General features: G+C 36.0%; 1 protein-coding gene across 5 annotated transcripts in view; it reads left to right on the forward strand.

Moving 5' to 3' along the window:
• The window catches only part of TNFRSF19 (TNF receptor superfamily member 19), a 65481-nt gene that overhangs the window by 45887 nt on the left and 5414 nt on the right, over window positions 1–14180 (forward strand). For all 5 annotated transcript variants that reach the window (XM_075419323.1, XM_075419330.1, XM_075419338.1 and 2 more), the window contains 3 exons: window positions 9766–9930; window positions 11192–11317; window positions 12108–12210. In XM_075419323.1, the coding sequence (XP_075275438.1) occupies window positions 9766–9930; window positions 11192–11317; window positions 12108–12210 (394 nt within the window). The remainder of the gene's footprint in view (window positions 1–9765; window positions 9931–11191; window positions 11318–12107; window positions 12211–14180) is intronic.

The raw sequence follows: 14180 nt of genomic DNA on the forward strand, positions 1-14180 counted from the left end.
CTGCTTTTTAGAAGCTATTATTATTTCTGACTTAAAAGCTACAGCTTTTTCATCTGTGCTATAGTTTGCTTGTGCATGCTTACTATTGCACAGTAGGTAACTTTCCTTGAAGTAAATGACACTTACCTTAATATTTGCAGTATTACAATAAGCTGATGATAAATGTCCAGCTTCTAAAGGTGTTAAGGCTACATGTTATAGAAGTACGAAATTTGTATTTAATCCCATGTATTTCCAATTACTTACCCCAAAAAACATTTTTTAAAAGATGCTGAGGTTGCAAAGTTGAACATTAAAAAGTTAGAAAATACTAGTAGGGTTGGTTATCCAGCTGTTAACTTCTACCTTAATTCAGAGTCATAATTCAGCCCAGTTGTGTGCGAGTATTATGAAACAGTCTTAATTACATAAACACACTCTGTGTTTTCCACAGAACAGACATATTTTTCCCCCCAATATGTGGAAATGGCTAACAGTTATGTTTTTAAAAAACAAAAAATCAACCCCCCACCCCCCCCCAAAAAAAAAAAACCAAAACCATCAACCACTGCAGATTTAGAAATAGTTGCCTTGCATGGAGAATCTAACTGAAATTAGTGATATTTTAACATAATTACAAACAGGAAAAAAGTGATGGGCAAGCCTGAGTATGCTGTATTTAATTTTATTGCATTCTACATTTCGCGTAACTGTTGGCTGTGTGAAGAGGGGTCCTTACTACTTCTGCTGAAGCTTTACAACGGGGCAAATTCAACTAGATAGAAGAAATAAGCTTTTACCAAGCTCATCTTATAGCCTAGTGGCTGAAACCATCTCAATGGAGGTGGCAGAGGTGGCAATTGAACCTCCTTTCCATGCTTCTTGGCAAAGGGCTCTTAAGCTTTTATGGAAGGCAGAAACCCCATCATTACCTCCTCTTTCAAGGGTTGGATCTGAAAGGCGTTGTAAGCCGTGCTTGTGATTTCTCCCCCCTCAATTTAATTTTAAAATAAGGTCATAAATTTTTGTTCGCAGCAGAGTTTAAAGAGAAGATATATGCTCCTCTGCCACTCTGAGTAATTTATGGCAACAACAAAGTTTAGTATCCTTCTCCAGGTTTCTACATCTGTAGCCTGAGTATGGTGACTTTAGGCACCATGTTACTTAGTGTGACAGATATTTGGATTCTGTTCTGTGTTTAACTTTTTGTTCGCACTGTATGGGAAGTATGTGATACTAATACGCCTAATACAGGCATCTAGTTTTCCCTTAGCTTCCTAGACCTTGGATTTAACAAATACAGATTTTAGGGCTTAAGTTTTACATGCATAAGACCTGTGTCAAAAGATCAAGTCCTTTGTCACTCTTCAGAATGGATACGAAAATATAGTGGCATCAATTTTACATGTGCATTGATTTTTAGATCGTTCGAAAGCTTATCTGAAGTTTGTGGGACTTCCGTATTTAATTTCTCATATATTGTTTCAATTCAGAAATAAGCTTTGTAAAATTCAATGTCATAAATTCTTCCAGTGTTGAATGCACATGCACACAGACAAGTATTTCTAGATCTCTTTCAGCACTGGTTTTTTTTGTTAGTCACATGTTAGAAGTAGGCTCTTTCTGCATGAAATTTGTAATAGCTGGAATAATTTGCTTAGCATTTATGTTTCTTCATGTCAGTAACAAAAAAATGTTAGTATATTACAGAGATTTTTGAAGACTGGAGATGTCTCTTAACAGTCAGGATTTCATTTTCCTTACCCAGTTATTTCATATTTAAATTGCAGGCCAGGAAGCAACAAGGGAAGGGTACTAAAATTTTATTGAATTTTTTTATCACTGCTGGAACATGTAGCTCTCTGGACTATGTAGGTTATTTGGCCAATTCAAAAACTTCCTTTTTAAGCAAATGATCCTACACATATTTGATATTCAAATATAGTAGGTTTTGTAATGTATCACTCATATTTTTTTATATGAATATACAATCCTTATTATATAAAGCTATAAAAAAAAAACTTTGTGACAGAAAATTATCACAGTATACCCTGTGATTCCAATGACAAAAGTTATCAAGTCTGGAGACAGAAGTGAGGTAGCTGAGTACTGTTATTATTTTTACGAAACATTTTTAGAAGAAAACCATAGGTCTTGAAAATGTACTGCGTAGACTGTTAGTGATGTTTATCAAAGTTTGTATTAACAGAGTTAGGATTGCATGACTTGCAATCGTCATGCAAGCTTTTGCTCTGCTGCCTGGGCTTTGCCACAGCTGAACCAGGACAAAGAGGGAAATAACTGGAGTAGAAATTGAAGTGTTAGAGATGGCTTCTCATTGAAGCGGAGGGAGACAAAAACTCTTTTATGACTGACATAACAATTTACTTCTTGCTTTACTAGGATTTATACAGATATCTGTAGTAGTGTATTAATGTCAGTGATTGTGGGTGTGCGTGGCAATTGCACTTGAAATACATGCAGTGTGCCAGCCATGTGTAGCTGGAAGAGCATGTGCATTCCCTGCCTGGTGTCGCAGCTGCCCTACCAGCCCTCAGCCCTTCGTCTCTGGTCATGGTTACAGGATGGAGCTTTCCACACTGTCATGTTTCAATCCTAGTGGAAAACCAATCCATGCACCAATCTACAGGCTCATCACACAGCCACTATGGGATCTGGTTTGAACCTTTTGGAGCAGATCTGTAACTGGTATGCATGAGATTCACAACGTTCCATTACACTTTTGATTAATGAAAGTGGGTTACTCTGTTGGCTAAAGAAACAACCTTCAGACATGTTTATTCTTATATTTACATACATGCCGTTGTCATTTAACTAGTGAATATACAATTAGATTCTAAAGGGTATATGGTCTTCCTCTCCTCTTTTAGAGAGCAGGTAATGGCAGCAGTTACCCGCTTAAAAATGGTGTGCACTCAGGCCCTACAAACTCTTCAGCTTGTGTGGGTAATGCCTTGTATAAGTGTTTTGGAACTGAGAGTGACAAAGCGTGTATATAAGCAATAACTCTCCTAAACAGACTTAATTGACTCAAAATACTGCACCAGGTTGTTTTTATTCTGTAACTGGGTAGTCGTAAAGATGGAATGGGACTGCACATAGGGAATACAGAACAGATACTTTCTACTGTCATCTTCTGTTGAAAAGACAAAGTAACTTTCGTAGCCTGGGTGGAATGGGTGCATTCTATAGTTGGATTTGAACAAGAGAATATCCTAGAATATTGTGTTCTTTTTTTGCAAAATGTGTCTGGAGAAGAATTTAGTTAAAAGTACAAGTTAGAAGTGAAGTAGGGAAATAGGTTTTCTGCTGTACCTAGGAATCTCGTATGTTCTGACACAAACTTTGTGATACAGATTTAACACATGAAAACACCAGAGAAAGAAACTGCATTTTCTTCAAAACAGATATAAGATCCCCTCGACTGTCAGAGGTGCTAAGTGAGCTGCTAGAAGCAAAAGTCAGAAAGGTAATTGCTGGCAACACCACAGTCGTATTAACAGCAATACATACTTTGTGCCACCAGATCATGCTAAGTTTTTTCAGTTTGTGGAGGAGAGACATACTGTCTTTTCACTCTGATAACCAGTTAGGTGATGTTGGGGGAGGGGAGAATATGTAGTTCAGCAGTGACACAGATTTTATCCCACTTCCTCTGATTTTTTACTTACTCTGTTTTCTTCAGGTTTTTTGAAGGTACCAGTGATCTGAGGCTTTAGTCTCATGCACTGTTTTTAAATGGCTAGAGAGTTCTTAAAGGTGAAAGTTTTGTGTGTGGAACAATGTAACTTTTGTGCCCATATATCAGTTTAATTTAGATGACCAAGAATTAACATCTCTTAATTACTGAAAGAAAACCATTTTGCAGAGGTTGACTGCGCCTTACAGACATAGTGATGTTTATCCAGTACTGTGGAGTTCATATGTATTTTAAATTCACATACACATGTAATTGTTCTACCATTTTAATCATAAAAGGCTGTCAGGAGTTGGAGTTTGTGAAAATACACAGTGCAAGAGAAATGGTCTTGGAAACGAATAAATCAAATTCCAAAGATTTTAATTTATAAGCACATTTCTCAGGATTTCCAAACAATGGATAAATAATTGAATAGTCATTTGCTACCCTAGGGCTTTTTGGTACATTAAAACAAAAAAACAAAACAAAAAAAACCCCAGCAAAATAAAACAAAAAAGTTGTAGGGCGCTAAGTTGGAAACTAAAAGCTTCAAAGTCAGCACTTGGAGTACATTTGAAAAATGTGGTTTGACATGATGAACTTTTGGGTGTAGGCCATGCATGCAAATGTCTGTCCTTTTACAGACGTTGGGAGACTCTCTCTCTCCAGTGTTTACCACAGTCTCCAACAGTAAAGTTTAATAATGTTTCTTACCTCCCACTTGAAAGATCAGAAGCGAAGTAATCTGCTGCTTTGTAAAGACTCAGAAATATACTCAGGACAACTTTCCATTGATGTTAATGCTCAATAGTATATATTACACATGTATTTTATATATATACACATATACAATACATACAGTATCTGAATTATATCATGTTTATACATAATACATTGTTTTGCTTATTGGGTACTAGGTACAGGTACTGCCTTTTTACTTTTAAATGAACATAAACATCTTTTAAACTTTTTTTCAAAGTGAAGGAGTTTCAACATAAGTCACGTTGCCTTGCATTTTCCATGGATCAAGAGCACACATACAGATAGCCACTGCAATTCAGCTGTCAGGCAGTAACTTGTTAAATTATCATAACTTGAGGGTATGTCTGAGCCCTTAATTTTTGTCAAATTAAGGTGGATACCACTGACTTGGGCCAGTCAATGTAAAGGTAATGGGCAAACACTTTTTATAGTAGGTAAATGTTCCTTGCCACTCTTTTGAGCAGTAATATCCGTATTCCAGGAATTAACAACTTTTTAATTTACGTTTGTATCTTATTTTCAATCCTGATTGTAAAAGATGGCACTCTGTCTAATGTTACCATGTTATTGCTATCTAAACGGAGTTTTGATTAGCTTTGTTTTATTGAATAAGCCCTCTTTAGGTTAGCACTGACTTGACATGGCAAGAAAGAAAACCCAAACGTAATATTCCACATTTTATCCTCTTCAACTTTGGTTATTATTATATTATTATTGTTATATTGTTATTTATTATATCCATGGAGAAAATGTAAAATGTTGCAAGTTCTGTTTTCACATGGTTAATCTACCACAAAAAGCTTTCTTTTAGTCATGCTGATTCCAGTAGTGACTGTAACTAATCATTGTTCTGGAAAAAAAAAAAAAAATCTGAGAATATAAACATGAAATAAGTGCTAAAGGAAGTCTTTTTACATTTTGTCCTGTCTCTGGGTGTTTGGTATAATAGGCCGAAAATTCAACTGTTCTGTTTATTGGCAGAAGTTACAGTGATACAGCTGGGAATCATATGTTCTGTATTAGCTGAGTTACTGCCATTTAACCATCTTGGATTAGCAGAGACTTTACTTGCTTTTAAGAACCACACCTTTGCATATCCTGACATGATGATGTACTACTGGTTAATTAAGGGAAGAATGTGTATTTCAGCTTACTGCTCAAAATTATGCAGGAGCACATTTCCAGAATATGTTGGAACCAAGACTTAGAAAATGAAGTCTATTTCTTAAATAAAATACATTTTTTGGTTTATTTTTGTAATGCGTAATATGCACATGCTTTCCAGAATCGTAAAACAGTGTGCACCTACTCCCTCCTTTCTTAATGTAACACATCCAGTTCACAAAGTGTTTTATTACATATTTAAATTTAATCATGTAATCATTTAATAGACACAAGTACAAGTTTAAGGTTTAAAATGCACCTTCTCGCTTCACTGAAATGGGACCATTAAGTCTCTGAGCATGAAAAGAAAGAGAGAGTTTATGAAAATGCATACATAGCTGAGTAACACTGAAAGCAGAGTTCAGCAGTGCCCAACGGGCCACTTCTACAATAGCAATCCACTTCTGAAATGTTGGTCTCTGCAGGGAAGATCACTATCATTATAATTAGAGCTACACTACAATGGACTGCTCACAGTAGCTATTCCAAAAAGTTCTTTGAAGGTGAATATGAGTGGTAGGCGTTCTCAGAAACAGAAAATTGCTTTCTCAAGTTAAAAAAAAAAAAAAAAAAAAAAAAAAAAAGTCAACTAAGGAAAATCAATCTTAAATAACTAGATGACTAAAATAAATTTAAACTTTTGCCATCACTTTTTAAAATAAAATTGCTGTATTTCCAGTTTGGATATTACTGATGGGCATTAAAGAAATATATATCATTTATCATTTCCTGTAATATCTAATTATACTTGCAAATAGATATATTTTGTGAGCAAATGAAGAGAGACAAGAATATAGCAGCTCCACTTCCAGTGCTCTTGTTCTGTTTTTACTTTCAAGATTAACAATTCTTTTTTCTACTAATTATGAAGGCCTAATTTCTGAGAACTGTTTGGTGCTTTTAGGTGGCTACATTGGTATATTGGTATGAAAAATATTTGAAGATGCTCTGATCAGTTTTTTATTGTCTTGTGTTTAAATACTTAGCTAGGCTGTCTTTAACCTGCTAAAGACTAGATCAGGCAGTTGACTAAAATTGAAAACCTGGTATCAAAGCGCAGTGCTTGATTTTCACGCCAAAGCCAGCACATGCTGCTGTGTAGACAGCTCTTTTATAGATAATTCTGTGAGAAGCAGTAAAATTATATGCTGGAACTTTACATACCATGCAGAAATTTCTGTAGTCTGTTAAAACTATAAGCTTAAAACTACAGCTGCGAGTATCCTAGAAACCGAGTGAGAACTTTTCTCTGTGGAAGGTTGCAATTCTTCTGCCAAAAGCATTCAAGTTAGGACAAAAGGATTATGACACTGGTTGCTTTTTCTTTTAAATAACACTGAAGATCTGGAAAAGATGTCATAGAACTTAGCTCTGTGAGTAATGGGAATTACAGAAGAACATAAAGAGAAGGAGAGGTAATAATTAGTTAAGAGGAAGAGTACCAAGGTGCTGAATTGAAATTTTATTCTGTTATCTTTTCCCAAGTAACTAACGATAGGACAAGAGGAAATGGCCTGAAGTTGCATTTCTGTGCAGCCTGCTGTAGGTGACCCTGCTTCGGCAGGGGGGTTGGACTAGATGACCCACAGAGGTCCCTTCCAACCCCTACTATTCTGTGATTCTGTGATTCTGCATCAGAGGAGGTTTATATTAGATATTCAGAATAAATTCTTTACTGAAAGAGCAGTCAGGCATTGGAACAGGCTGCCCAGGGAAGTGGTGAAGTCACCATCCCTGGAGGGGTTCAAAAAAATGTGTAGATGTGGCACTTCAGGACATGGTTTAGTAGGCGTGGTGGTGATGAGTTGATTGTTGGACTTGATGATCTTAGAGTTCTTTTCCAACCTTAATGATTCTGTGATCTGGAACACAAATAATAGACCATGTGCTGTGATAATGAAAATAATAACATTTCAGTACAAGTTCAGAGTTTCAAAATGTATTTCTGGTTCATGTAGGAGACTTCAGCGTACTGACTTGAGCGTTGAGATCTGCTTTATTTTAGTAACTCAGAATCACAGAATGGTTGAGGTAGAAAGGGACCTATGGAGATCATCTGGTCCAACTCCTCTGCTCAAGCAGGGTGACCTAGAGCTGGCTGCCCAGGACCATGACCAGACAGCTTCTAAGCATCTCCAAGGAGGGAGACTCCACAACCACTTTGGTCCATCTGTGCCAGTGCTCGGTCGCCCTCACAGTTAAAAAAGTGTTTCCTGATGTTCAGAAGGAGCCTCCTGTGTTTCGGTTTGTGCTCGTTGTCTCTGGTCCTGTCACTGGGCACCACTGGAGAGAGCCTGGCTTTGTTCCCTTTGCACCTTCCCTTCAAGGGTTTATACACACTGAGGAGATTCCCCTGAGCCTTCTCTTCTCCAGGCTGAGCATTCCCAGCTCTCTCAGCCTTTCCTCATAGGAGAGAGGCTCCAGTTCCTCAACGATTTTTGTAGCCCTTTGCTGGATTCTCTCCAGTAGCTCCACTCTGTCCAATTTGGCAAGTTAAAAGGACAGAAAAAAGATCTGCTATAAATTTTGTTCTTCACACTTTTGATGTGACAGTAGAACGTAACAGTAAAAATCAAAGGTAAATAGAAATATTCAAGCAGATGTAACTGTAGTAACACTGGTTTCACACTGAAATTAGGAAATTAACAACTAAACATTCTTTCTTCTGAACAATAGCCATGATCTGACCTCTGACCTTTTTAATTCCCCCACTTACCAGCAAATACATGATACTATAATCCACAGAAACTTTTTGTTTAATTTGTTGGGTGTCTTTTTTTTTTTTAATTTTGGATTCTTTGTTTCCTAGAAGTTGATATTTTCTTTGATGTCAAGTGGTCTGAAGACTTAGAATTGGATGGCATTAAGTTGGTTTTCAAAATACTTAGCTTTTTGGCAGTCTGGCCATTACAAAGCAATATGGTATTGTAAACACTTTGGTGCCCGTGTTTGATGTGGGGTGGGGAAATACCATAATTATTTCAGAAATTTATTTCTGAGTAATACAATTCCATTGATGGCATTAACTAAGCCAGTAAGTGAGTTCTCTCATGCTATTATTACACTGCAGTTAAGATAGCAAACAATTGTATGTATGTACAGTTTGATTAGTGATTTTCATATACTCTGGCAGACATTTATCTCCCAGTTTAAACTTACAACTGCATGGACTGTTTCTTGGGAAGCTGTAGTCTTTTGGTTTTAACCAAAGATTTTCTCGGGTAAATAGGCACATTTAACTTACAAAAATAAGTTAATAAAATGTGATTTGAGTTTTTTAAAAAATTTGCTGTCAGAGAAATATTTGATGTTTTGTTTCTTTTTCTCGTAAAATATTATTGAATTGATGTGGACTTCAAAGTAGAGTGAAATAGATGAGCTATCAATATTCAAAAGTTTAAAAGAGTTTAATTTTAAAAGACCATTTGTAATTTAAGATAGTTTCAATAGTTGTAGTTAAAGTTTTGATACTTTTAAAATCTTTTTCACTTTCCACCTAAAAGTAACGATGTTTGTCAAAGCTAGAAACATTGTGTAAGTCTTTACTAATATGGGTATGAAGTCAATCTGTCGAATTTTTACTAGAGGTATTATCTGTATTAAAAAACTACTACTGAATAAAAAAAGTTAGCACAGTTGAAATCGTAGTTTGATCCTGGAAATCACCATGGTGTCATGACATACACACCCAAGCAAAATGATACCTTTGGCAGCATGTGAACTTCTGGGGGCATCTCAGCTCTCGGTTTCCTGCTGAAGGGAGGTTGGTACATTTGTGACTCCCTCTAGTGAGTGGCTTCCTCAGCTGGGTACCAGGAAACGTGCTCTGTATGAAAATCAGCTGACATTAATAACTGAGAGATCTTTGTTGTCATGGTGAAGGTCTGATTCCATTCTCACAGACGGTCAGAATGTGTTTGTGTGCCTCTCCACTCATTACCACTCATTTTCCAATATTTTTTTTTTAAAGATTTTTTTTGTTATGTGGTTGCTGAGAATTGTATCTGTTTATATGTGTAACTAATGTTCATGCATTAGCAGATGGAACATCCTTTTTTTCCTGTGCTACAAACCTCTTCTATTTCCCAGACTTTCATTTATATGAGTATATTCCTGAAACATTTATAATTTGCCTTAATTATTATTTAATTATGTTGCAGGTACCACCAAAGTAAATCTTGTGAAGATCCCTTCAACTGCTTCCAGTCCCCGAGACACTGCTCTAGCGGCTGTTATATGCAGTGCACTTGCGACAGTGCTGTTAGCTCTTCTTATTCTTTGTGTGATCTATTGCAAGAGGCAGTTTATGGAGAAGAAACCAAGCTGTGAGTTTGCAGTTATTACTGTTTCTTTCTAATATTTGTATACCAGTATTAGTTTGGCGGATCTCTCTGTAGGTAAATAAATGAAATGTCTACAGCATTCAAGCAAGTGTAGCGTTGAGATGAACAAGATAGCAAAAGCCCAAGACTCCATGCAAGTTTGCCAGCTTAATGTAGATGTTCCAGCTTCTACTGAGAACATGTGCAGACGTCCAGAAAAAATCCAGTTGCATTAATTCTGTGCCATACTCTGTTAGATGCTGCACAGATGTATTTGGACCATTCTAGATCCAAGCTGGGATGGCATTATAGAGTTGCAATGCCAATGTGGAAATACTAGCTTGGAGGATCTGTGCTTCACATCTCATTGTAAAACACAGATCAGCTTATTGAGATAGTGAATGTGGCCGGTGTAGATAGCAGATTTGTCATTAACAATTTTGGGTTTATGGGCATATTCAAGATTAATTAAATGCCTATAAATTTAAATTTGTAAATTTAAAAAAATAGCCGTAACAGCTCATCAGTGTAATTCAGCTTGTCTATAATAAACATCTTTCTGCGCCTTAAAGAAAAGTCAAAAGCGATCTAGTTCCCATTTATCATTTTTAAAAACTTGTCTTAAAATATGCTTATAGCATCTAATGAACCCTGGATGTCAAACAAGAATAATATCTAGAAAGAATTGATGTTATCACTGCTTATAGCACAAGCAAAAATAAAAAGATTGAGAGAGGCATTGTAAGGATTGTTCCTAACCTAGAAGATGCTTTTCAGTGCAAGTTTTGAGAAATTCAGACGTAGTCAATTCAGCCTTCACTTAGTGAAGTTTACTGACTCATTTGCCTCAGCCTACAATTATACAGATTAAAGGAAGTCTGCTGTTAATATAAAGCTCTTTAAGACAACATAAACAAAATCCCAGTGGCTGAAAGCTGAATGTGGAAAATTTCAGATGGGAATCACTGAGAATCGTTAAACACTGAGAAAATGTAACAGTGAATAAGATATACTCTCAAATCATCAAAATAAAAGCAGATGTCTAGCTAGAAGAAGCTGTAGTTGAACCAGCTGTTCTAGGGTCTGTTGCAAAATCTGTGGTTTGCGTCATATGAAACTACATGATCATTGCGGATCTTTCAGTTGGAAAATGTATGGAAATACTGTATAGTATGACATTTAAGCATTCTGTGAAGATAGAAGGCTCTGAACAGGAAAAAGGATATCATTTACTAACATATATTTTTATTCATTTTGTGCAAAGGGTCTCTGAGATCACAAGACATTCACTACAATGGCTCTGAATTGTCATGTTTTGATAGACCACAGCTAAATGAATATGACCACAGAACATGTTGCCAGTGCCAGAGAAGCACATCACAGACATGTGGTATGTTAGGTCTACTAAAAGGTGAATTTAAGGCATGATGAACATTTATCTAACACTTATCTAACACTTGAGTTGTGACATTTAACTTTAACTACAGAGCTAACATTGTCAGACTACCCTTTGTCCTAGCCTGATTTCTCAATAAGCAGACAGAATTTCTAAGTAGCTATTTGGTTATGACTTTTTTTTCTGTTTTCATTCCAGTGACCCTTCACTTAAAAAAAAAAAAAAAAAAAAAAAAAGCTTTATATGTCTATCTCATTTCTTTCTGACAAAAATAGCCCTGCATCTGGCTTTGAGACTTTTAATTACTGTGAAAGATTTACCAGACAGTATCTAAGAACATGATATGAGCACTAAAGGACATTAGCAACCTGAACAATTCATATCATTGAGATTTTGTGAAGTCGTATCAGAACAGATGCATTTATGACATTAACCAATACATAATTTAGCACAAGAGCACAGGCTTAAATACCATCCTAATACGTTAGCTCAGAAAGTGGTACTTTCCCTCGCGCATATCTAATTGAAAAGCAAATTAATTTAAAAAGTAGATACTCATGACTGCTATCTGTATTACTTCTGGAGGAAGGGCTTGGCTTTTATAATTTGATTTTAAAGTAATAAATTAAAGAACCTATTTTTTTGCAGTAAGAAATCTCTTTCCTCAAACTATATATTATAAAGTAACTGGCAAACTAATACTCAAGTTTGAAAGAGTACAGAGACTAAGTTGATACAGAGCTTTAACACTTTTAACATGATTAAATTATTTTTTGTTCCTTAGGACCAGTCCACTTGATTCCATCACTGTGCTGTGATGAAACCTGTAGCATGGAGCACAGCAGTCACAGTTGTGTTTTCCACTCTCAGACTACACTTAATGAAAGGTAACTTAGTTTTATAAATGCCTATTAAACATTAAATATTTTTAATGCAGTCAAATTAATATTTGTACAGATACAGTAGCTGATTGGCGTGGAATGAGGGATTTTGATGAACTGTAGCCATGTCCTCCCATTTTGTGCAAAAAAGGTTTATGGTGGAAAATAAATTTTAAGTATTAATAAATGCTGACTTGCTATTTCAGTTCTCTGGAGAACTGACTGACTTCTCCCACGGGCGGATAGTCTTCCTCTTGCTCTATGGTACCTTAGCAGCTTTGGTGACCCCCTGTTCTGCTATGGATTAGCAAGGTGCAATTTAGAAGTGTTATGAAGATTTTCTTTTTTTAGAAACTCTTAATGACTGCGAGATTTGAAATATCTAGTATTTCTGAATTTCTACCAGATTGTAGCCATTATTTTCTCCTGATCAGCTGAATATACATACAATAGTAGCGTAGTTATTTCTACAGTAGTACCATAGTACATTTGTACAGCAGTGCCGTGAGCTAAATATGTAAAATTTATGGTGACATTCAGAGTTTCCTGGTTACAGATTTTAACACAGGATGTATTTATTTCTTTTAGCTGGAATCGTTTTCCATATAAGGTTTAAATTGGTCTCCAGCTGTTTTGTTCTTATGGCCAAATGCAACTAAAAATATAGCGGCAGCTTCTTCATAGGTATTGTTTATGCAAGACGATTTAGTGACCTCAGTACAAGATAGAAAGTACTTACATGTTCTATAACAACTTGTTTAAATACCAGCAAGCTTGAGTCATCCTTTTATACCACCAAGGCTGACAAATTGAGAGTTGTGTACTTTGTGAGGAATCTTTTGGTTAAGGCTTTAAAAATAAACGTTATGTCCATGCGATGTGGACATCAAAGAGCCTGTAGTTCCTTCCAGTAGAAGTGGAGTTTGCTCCAATTTCCTTTGCCAAAATACTGTATTTCCTTCAATTGTGGTGCAACGTCCTGACTTTTGTCCTCATCTGTGAAGATGCTTTTTGTGTATATCAAAGCTATTAAAGCACCATGTTCTGGAAATGAGTAAGGCTACTTAAAATCTGTTACAGGCAATGTTAATGTGGGATGAATTTTGTCACGCGAATTATTACTGCATATCAGACTTAATATAGCCTTTACAGTTTCATAAATCTGTAGACAGTTGTGGGAAATAAAATGTATTTGTATATCTTTTTGGCTTTGTTAATACTTACTTTGATATACTATAGTAAAAAACATTAATGGGCTTTCAACAGAGGTAGGCATGTATAGTGCACTCAGACTTGTCAGTGTCATCATGCACTTTAAATACACTTGGGATAGATAATATGGAGTTTCTACTTCCACTTTCTTCCATTTTCCATAAAATAAAAATAATCCTTGTGAGAATTAAAAATCCTTGCCTTCCTTTAATGTTTTGTCCTTTTCTACATGAAAGAGGATAGGAGAAAAACTTTTATTTTCACATTTTGAAGGCTGGACAGAACAAACTGAAAAATCTGAAGTGAATGCGTGTTCGGTGTGAAATCACGCAGACAGGAGTTTCAGGCAGTCTGGTTGTCTATTCCCTTCTCCCAGTCTGAACCCGCTTCACTTCTTTTGCTTCCGTTAGGTATTTGTCTAGCCTGGATTAGTTTGGATAAAAACCCTAGTGTTGGAGAATCCGCAGTCTTCCCGAACATCTTTCTTGCTGCACTTTGAACCTGTTATATCTTGTCTTAACACCCCCCCCCCCCCATGCATTAAGAACAAATAAATTCCTTCCTTTTTGAAACAGTCTTTGTATCTGAACACTATTATAGTATTTTTTATCATATTTCTGTTCTTTAGACTATAAACAACCCCAGCTGTAGTTCTTGTTTTCTAGAACCCTGATTTCACAGAATGCAGGGCTGTAGGCATCCTCTTTATTTTTAGTATTCTTCTCCAGAACTTTCTTCATTTCCAGACGAGGAACAAATTGTAT

Source organism: Opisthocomus hoazin, chromosome 1, assembly GCF_030867145.1.
Source record: "Opisthocomus hoazin isolate bOpiHoa1 chromosome 1, bOpiHoa1.hap1, whole genome shotgun sequence".
Lineage (NCBI taxonomy): Eukaryota > Metazoa > Chordata > Aves > Opisthocomiformes > Opisthocomidae > Opisthocomus > Opisthocomus hoazin.